The sequence below is a fragment of the Austrofundulus limnaeus genome, unplaced genomic scaffold (assembly GCF_001266775.1).
Source record: "Austrofundulus limnaeus strain Quisiro unplaced genomic scaffold, Austrofundulus_limnaeus-1.0 Scaffold1418, whole genome shotgun sequence".
In the NCBI taxonomy this organism is placed as follows: Eukaryota; Metazoa; Chordata; class Actinopteri; order Cyprinodontiformes; family Rivulidae; genus Austrofundulus; species Austrofundulus limnaeus.
In genome coordinates this window covers 1-8,828 of record NW_013953820.1, presented here as the reverse complement: position 1 = coordinate 8,828, position 8,828 = coordinate 1, and the positions used below count along the sequence as shown (strand labels likewise).

General features: G+C 40.1%; 1 protein-coding gene across 1 annotated transcript; it reads right to left on the bottom strand.

Moving 5' to 3' along the window:
- Nucleotides 1–1,663: 1,663 nt before the first annotated feature.
- Nucleotides 1,664–5,646, bottom strand: LOC106535335 (nucleolar transcription factor 1; the record flags this gene model as incomplete). Its single annotated transcript, XM_014032321.1, is given in 12 exon segments — nt 1,664–2,347; nt 2,446–2,708; nt 2,976–3,102; nt 3,316–3,458; nt 3,602–3,731; nt 3,973–4,112; nt 4,220–4,346; nt 4,516–4,652; nt 4,774–4,897; nt 5,005–5,088; nt 5,294–5,440; nt 5,634–5,646. Coding segments are annotated over 12 exon segments (1,500 nt in total), but the record flags the coding sequence as incomplete, so codon positions are not given.
- Between the last annotated feature and the right edge of the window lie 3,182 nt (nt 5,647–8,828).

Sequence of the window (8,828 nt, the reverse complement as noted above, 5' to 3'; positions counted from 1 at the left end):
ACCAAAGGCATTTAAACCAAATGGGGACTCGACTTTTGTCCCCAGATGCACCAATTGTCCCCAAATGTAGAATTTTTGTCTTAAAACTACCCCCAAATGTCACCAAATACGACCCCCCCCCACCCAACACATACACACACACACACACACACAAGTGCACTAAAAAATCTGACATCAGCAGCCCCAAATACAGTAGTGAATGTGGTATTCTGCAATTTATTTAAAGCAATTCATTTTTTACTGAAATTAGAATGGTTATTTTTTTCTTTTTGTCTTTAGAGGAAAATACATGGTAAATGGACTGTACTTATATAGAACCTTTCGATCCATCCAGGACACTCAAAGCGCTTTACACTCACATTCACACACACTGATGATGGCAAACTACACTGTAGCCACAACTGCCCTGGGGCACACTGACAGAGGTGAATACCATAACAACTAAATATTTAAAGAATTGGATTAAAAAAATAAATATTTCCTGGGGATTCTGACTTTTTCCAGGGGGAGCTATAGCGCCCCCTAGTGCCCCCCTAGCACCGCCACTGCCCTCTTGAATTAATTTGGTGCTGACTTCAAATCAGCTGGATATTTCTTAAAACTTGTCTGATTTGTCTAAAGTCTACCACAAAAGCAATTTGAGTTTGAAAAAACTTGTTTTTAATTACTTTCTTCCTCGGAGGCCTATGCTTTAATACRAATCCAACTGTAAGGCCTCCACCTTTGCCTATACCACCAGCAGTGAAGGTTCCCAGGAAATGAAGGTAACTGAAGCACAACATCTCCTTATTTTGCTCTTTTCTGAAATCTGACTACTAATCCAGGTAAGCTGATCTTGCCTGGATCGCTACATATTAATTTGTGAATCATTTTAAACACTGACTGTTGGACTCATTGTCCTCCTGCCCAATCATGTTTTATTTTAGTATCACTGGCCTGTTTCTCTCTGAAATGCTTGTTTTATCTTCTGTTTAGGGTATTGTCTTGCATTGTGCAAACAGCTCTCCCTTTTGTATGCAGGTACCTAAAAGTTTTTACTCTCCTAATAAGTTTTATATGTTAATATTTAAATAAATCAGTGGTTGAGTCAAACTTGGGTAGATCAAATCTAGTCAGTTTGATACAGCTGGTTGGCACTGAGAATTGAACCATTAACTAGTCACATGATTAAACCAGAGATAACTTAAAACTCACCACTGCTAGGTTTTACCCGCTTAAGTGCAGCCAAATGTAGAAAAATGTAAGATTTTCTTCTAAACTGTACAATCCAAGAAGCCTGAAAATATAATCTTAGAAAAAGTTTTTTTCCAACTCTGAATGATAAAATGTTCCAAGCAATCACCTTACATTTCAAAAACCATAACCTCAAASAACCATTTTGTTTGGCAAATTCGCCACGTTTGAATCAAGCCCCATCTTGTGGCCAAGTTTTTTTTTTTAACATCCTCAAAATGTCAGCACAACTCACATTTGAGTAATTTTATCTCCGGGGATTCCTCAATGCTGTTYATCTTCTGCCAATTCAACTTAACTTTGTTTGTTTATACTTAACCAAACATAATATCACACACAAAAAAGCTCCTCAAAACCAAACTTAACATTACTCATTTAGAAGTAACTTGATCATTCAGATCATTGAGAAAAAAAAAATAAAATGTATTCGTCCAAATTAAAAATGACCCCTTATGAGGTTTATTTCATCTTGAAAATATTGAGAAAAAAAATTAGTCAATACACTCCAAACATTTTATGTTAAGAGGTTTTCCCATCAAACCGTGACAAACAACCAACACAGGTTTTAAAGGATGACTATCGAAATGATTTTGCACAGTAAAACTAAACATTTAAAGAGAACTAAATGACAAAATAAAAACAGATGGATACAGYTTGTAATTGTTTTTTTTTTTTTACAAAAGGTAAAATGAAATCATACAGTTCAAATTTACATAACGTGTCTGACAAAACTCTCTTATCACAGCAAACTTGCTCACCAGACCCATTCCATTTTACTCCTTGTGAAAAACAGAAGACCCCATGGGGGGCCACGAGGTGCAGGTTTGCATTTGGGACATTCAGTTTTCACATGTAGCATTAAAAGTTGAAAATGTCAGAAGTACCATTCTGGCACACGAAGGTAAAYGTGGTATGAAGGGTCTAACTAGAGGGCTTAAAAATGCCCTTTTACAGATAAATATACCAATGAGGCTTTCTGGAATGTCCAAAAGCTCTGAAAAAGATGAAACCAGAGTCCACTGATAACATAAAAAAATAACACCAAGGATTTAGTCATCAAATTTGATTTTCTTTCCCTGGGGCTTTGCTCCAAATCCTCCACCACCTCGTCCACCTAAGAAGAAAAAAATAAATAAAAAGAAAACGTTTAATGCACAGCATTATAAAATMTAAAACTGGCAGATAAAATTCTTGTCCAGAATATAATCTCACCTCCAAAACCACCTCTTCCTCCTCCTCGTCCACCCCTTCCACCACCTCTACCTCCACCTCGACCACCAAAGCCTCCACGGCCTCCTCTGAAACCGCCYCGGCCTCCACCACCAAAAGAGCCTCCTCTGCCTCCACGGAAGCCACCTTCGCCCTTGGGCTTGGCGTAGTCCAGGGTTACTTTGCTGCCGTCAATTTCACCGTCCTCCATTGCCTCCTTAGCTGCCTTGCAGTCGTCCTCGTTGTCGAAGTCCACAAAGCCAAAGCTGTTGAGAGTGCTTTTGTTAGAATTCYCTCATGCTAAAATTTAAAACAAAAGACCGCCGCCGAAGACTGACAAGAAGATGGAACACAATCCACCTGGTCAGGCTGTCTCACATCAGACATGGACACCTTCCACTCAGGAAGCTGTCGGTTTAACTGTGAGCTTACTCTACTTCTCATGCGAATCCATACTATGRCACAGTAGAGACAGAGCGGTGCTCAAGAGAAGCATTAACAACCTGACACAGATATTCAGCTTTAAAACGTACCCTTTTGATGAGCCTGTGTCTCTGTCTGTAACTATCCTGGCTCCTACAGCACCGTCAAACGAATCTCTAAGGGTTTGATCTGTTGTGTCCTCAGAAAGACCCTTAACGAAGAGAGTCTTTGTTGGACCTGGTAGAGAAGAGACAAAAACAGCAGAATAAATTATTTTAACAGATTTCAGATTAAAAGAGCCTGTTAAAAGACCAGATCAGGACTTGACTATCATTTGATTCTTCATGTGTTTCCAGATGATCAACTTTTCATCACACCTGGTCTTCACTTGCTGCACTGAAATCTGGAACATACCCTTCTTTAAAAACAGAATCAKTTTACAACATGTACCTGAGCTTCCTCTGCCACCATCTCTTCCACCGCCACCCTGGCTGAACTCTAGCCGAATTGTACGTCCTTCAATTTCTGTGTTGTTCAGGTTTTCTAGAGCATCCTTGGCATCATCAGTGCTCTCGAACTCCACAAAGGCAAAGCTGGGAACAGAAACAGCAAAGTTTTTTTTTTTTTTAAACACAAACCATTTGTGTTCCAACTGTGCACTTTTATGAATCAATGCAGATCACAGGAGGCGATAAAGAGGATCTTATGACAGCCACAAACAATGAAGTAAATTTACCCCTTTGGTCTGCCGTCCCTCTGTGGAATCCTTATGGAGACAGCCTTTTCGAAGGTGGATTGCAGAACTTCTTCCGTGGCACTGAAGGAGAGATTATTTACTACCAATGTCTTGCTGGCGGCTCCTCCGGCTATGACAGAAAAAGTAGAAAGTGGTCAGACAAGACTGAGCAAAACATCTGGGAGACCCAGGTAACTACTCAATGACCGGATGCATCTAGTAACACTGGTTGGAAAAAAAAATTTAAGTAGGTCCTCTGGACAGGAGAACCTAGTTAACCTCTTTTTTAATGTACTCAAAGACTGGTGAAATATATAATCTTTATTATAAATGACTTTACTTCAGATATAGTTTGGCAAATAAAAGCTTACCAGCACTTATTCGGGCTCCTTTTTGACTTTTATCTCCAACATAGTCAACAATAATTGACCTCCCCTGCACGGTAGCACCCTGGGCTTCCTCAAACATCTTCTCTGCATCTGCCTCAGTTTTGAACTCAATGTAGGCAATGCTGGGGGAAAAAAGGGGGCAAAGGTTACTTCTAATGATTTAAAACAAAAAATCTACAAAGAACTGTCTCCAGAATCCTTCAAGWGTTTCAGCATTAACATAACTTACCCTCTGTTTGAACCATTTTGTCCTGGAGGTAACCTGATATCAACTGCATTTTCAAACACCTCCTTCAGGTCATCAGCKGTTGCAGAGAAAGAAAGATTTTTCACAAACAGCGTCCGGGTATCCCTCTCTGTGGTAAAACAAGGTCAGCATCTTATGAGAAACCTCACAACTGTCATTTATTTTTTCCAGTGTGAAGCACTGTACACACATCTATCCTACTTCGTGTACCCACCCAGTGCCATTAATGAAAACAGTATCTAATCAAATCAGTAACTTGGCACATGCATATAAATTACCTTTTCTGCTCTCTTGTGCGTTCTCTTTGCTGTGGGCCCTYTCCAGCTTGATCTCTTGACCCAAGACTTTCTTTCCATTGAGCTCCAGGGCTTTATTTAGGTCTTCCTCAGATGCAAACTCCACATAGCCAAATTTCCTAAMAAAAACAGGCCCACAAAAATAAAATGAGGTTCCTCAAATGTTGTTAACATCATTGATGAATTCGTTGGCAATTAATTCCAGTCACTTAGCACGACAGATATTAAAAATTAACTTACCTTGATCCTCCAAGACGAACTTCAACAACCTCAAGGTCGTTTTTTGTGAAGAATTTATCCAGTGCAGCTTTGATGTCATCAAAGTCTTTGTTGCTGTTCAAGTTTCCAACATACAGAGTGAATCCTAGGATATGAAACACTATGTTTTAATAGGATTTTCTTGGTTCGCTTCTATAGCAAAATAAATTCAGCTGTTACAAATGTATCATGCATCAGTAAATTTCTCTTTACCTTCACCATCTGACTTTGCTTTTTTGGCAGGGGGAGTCCCCTTTTTGCTCTCTGCCTTCCTTTTTGCAGGTTTTGCTGCAGGTTCTGGTAAGGAAAGAGTCTCAGCTCAGTGTTTGCAGAWGAGATAAAATGTGCACATTTTGTTTGAACTTGATCACATAACTGGAAGAATGCGAACTTATCCAAATTAAACATTTTCAGATAATTGATATTAAGAGTTTGTCGACATAAATTTCAAGTATCCCATTAKATCAACAATGAGACAAAATAGATCTACTTTAAAACTCACCCTCTTCTTCCTCCTCCTCCTCATCATCATCCTCGTCGTCATCATCTTCCTCCTCCTCCTCCTCTGACTCTTCTTTAGCTTTGACCATGCCTGCTTTCTTTGCCTTAGCTGCTGGAGCTGGAGTGGTATCCATTTCCTCTTCAGAGTCTGTACAGCAGAAATGTCAAGAAATAAATGTCTTTTCGTAACCAATTTCCGACAATATGACCACATTCAGGTAAACTGGGTCAGATTTATGAAAGGTGACATCACACATGATCAGTATTAAGTCCCTTTATATCATCATAAGTTCAAAGATGAACAARGGCTTTGTGCTGCCAAATAAAAACTCAAGTCTTACCGTCTTCTTCTTCWTCWTCYTCGTCGTCGTCATCATCAGACTCCTCAGCTTTTTGTGCTTTAGTTGCTACCTTGGCAGCTGGTTTTGCTGATGCTTTGGCAGCTGGTTTACTAGGAGCAACCTTCTTAGGAGGAGGAGCCTCCTCTTCTGAATCATCGTCGTCGTCTTCATCATCAGAGGACTCCTTTGCAGGCTGAGCCTTTACTGGAGGCTTGGCAGGTGCCTTCGCAGCTGCCTTCACTGCTTTCTTGGGGGGAGGGGCCTCCTCTTCGGACTCATCTATACAAGATACATAGAAAGTATTTCATAGATCTATAAGTCAAAATGAACTTTATAGTGCACACAAATAGATTTAAAGAAAAAAAATATGTAACAGCGTTTGAGGATAGAACCGGCAGACAATAAAATACACACCGGCACCGAAGACATAGCGCTGCATTTACTTTTCCTCCGTACATTACACACATGAGTACTAATCAACTACATGTATGCCAAGAAAAGGAGGGTATAATGTCAAATTAAAATATAGAAATTGTTTTGACACTAAGAAATTCCTAAAACATTAAGCTAGCACAAAAAACCAAAACTGCGTTTCTAAAACAAAGGTTTGTTTTTTTTACTCTACCACCACATACCATCATCTTCATCATCAGACTCCTCTGCCTTGGCAGGGGCTGCCTTAGCTTTTGTGGCTTTTTTGGCCTGTGCTTTTGCAGGTGTGGCTTTAGCAGGCYTCTTTTTTGGTGGTGGTGGTGCCTCTTCTTCGGACGACTCTTCTGCAGGGATTGTCAAATCATGAGATTAGACATTACATTCGGTTTAAAAATAGCAGAAAAATCTGCTTGTTCAACTGAAAAACACTTATAAGTGCACGGCATTTTGCCAGCCCAAAAATCAAAACACTTATCCTCATGCAAGAATATAACCCAAGCATCCTAAATTCGGAGGAAAAATCCAATGTTGTCACATGACTGTGTAGTGAGTTTCTCGTGAAAGTCAAAACTTTGCAGCTTACCAGAGTCATCATCTTCCTCATCATCACTTTCGGCCTTCTTAGTTACGGTGCCATTTTTTACAGCTGGAGTTGCTTTCTTCGCAGATTTTGGTGGAGGTGCCTGCAATTACAGGTAAAAACATGTGTTTTTATGTAACTACAAATTTTAAAAATTTACACAGTTCAAAAGTGTCACCAGTATTGTACCTCCTCCTCTTCATCACTACTCTCCTCTTCACTTGATTCCTCTTCTACTTTTTTGGGAGGTGGAGCAGCTTTCTTCTTCTGTGTTTGCGGAGTCGCTGCCTGGAAAAAGGTTACAAATTATTATTATTATTATTATTAGAATACTTTAGGGTTTAGGAGAAAAACTAACACCACATACATTTGTCAAAGTAATTAATTTTGGTATAAGATGTTGCGCTCCAGGTATGAGCTAGGTGTATTAATCTTTTTAAGTGTAATGATTAAAGATTGTAACGTCATCACTACCCTCGTTCTGGTTGTTCACCGCGTGTGTCACTCAAGAGCATGCGCCCACCCACGTGGAGCTCATGAGGCTAAGCAAGCTAGCACAAGGGGCTAACACATTAAAAATAAATCTTAAAAGTTCCTTCAATTATCCAATGCATTACAACGTAAAACAAAGTTTTACTGTAGACTATTAAAAAAAAGATCACTAGCTCTGGCCTAACAACGAAAATCGTGCACCATAAACGAGCGGCGTGCTAATGCTAATCCTAGAAGGCCGACGTAGGCCTTGGAACTACGAGCGATCTGACACAAACGAAAARCACGATTCAAAAACGTGTTTTACAGAAAAACTAAGCCGTGTCGTCGAAAGACAAGACTCTTAAATTTATGAAACGAGAGAATTTACTGCGAAATTCCAGCACAGACTTCTAACTTCGGACGGTTTCTATTGCTTACGAGCGCAGCGACTTCTACGCAAAGCCAGGCCTCGTGCATAAACAGCTTAATCTCCACAAGTCAATGGCCGCTCGACGATTAAGCGTAAAACACACAAATATTCGCCTTACCTTTGCTAACTTCACCATGGTTGTTTCTGTTGTGTGTTTCAATGAAACACAATTGTCTAAATATTCGGAGACAAGTCACACAAAGCTGCCACTGCGTGCACGTGGATCTGACTGCTCAGTGGAACATTGGACCAGAAAGACGGATGGGTAGCAGAAGCAGTTGCTCTCCGGCTCCGCGCTCTGACGCAGCCCCGCCTACATGACGGCGTGACCCAATCAGAAGCTCCCTTTTTCCGCCTTTTGCYTCGTGCACGCGCCTCGTCTACAGCATGGAAATTCCACAGATTATTTCTTTTTAGCATGTTCTTGAATAAATCAAAATGTGACATTTTATTGTAGTGCGCGTGTGTTTGACTTCCAACAMCCGTGTTTGAATTCTCTCAGTGTACCAAATGTATTTTTGAAGGTCTCGGGAAATTTGTTGACAGTTTTGATATGAGCATCTTTACTTCCTGCAGCTGTTGTGTGAACCACGTGGTAAGGGCAACCATCATCCACAGCATGTGGACTCTCTGTTTCAAAGCACGTTTGGCCATGTTTTATATTGCATTAACAGAGACTTTAAAAAACAGTGCAAAGAGTTAAAAGTAATAGAAATTGGGTCAATGCAGTAGYGTTTGTGACTTGGAGATGATCAGCAGCCTATGTTAGCCATCTTTGATGATTTATTCCTAAACCTAGACATGGCCCAGATCTTTTTACAAGTGGCAAGACTAACTAAGAGGTTCTTTTTGAAAAGTGAGGATCTTGTCCTGGTCCTCACTTTTCTTTTCAGTGCTTTAGTGTGCTTTACTAGTTAGGTTTAGAGGAAGGCTATGGTGCGAATTAAGTTTTGGTTCAGGTTAGGGTTATGAATAGACTAGTACGGTTAGTTTCAGGGAAAAATGTCTGGGTTAGGCATAAATAGAGTTACAAAATTGAACGGAAGTCAATACAAAGTCCTCAGTTTGATGCTGCTCCTTATTCATCCTGAAGATCAGGGGTCCCCAAACTTTTTCCTTTAAGGGCCACATAACTTTTCCCTTCTCTGGTGGGGGGCTGGAGTCAGTTTGTAACAGAAAAAGTGTGACTATTGCAGGAGTGCCTAAAATTTTTAAAATTTATTGTTTCCCAGAAAGCACAATCAAATAACCCTCTCTGGGTTCTTCACAGTATGTATTC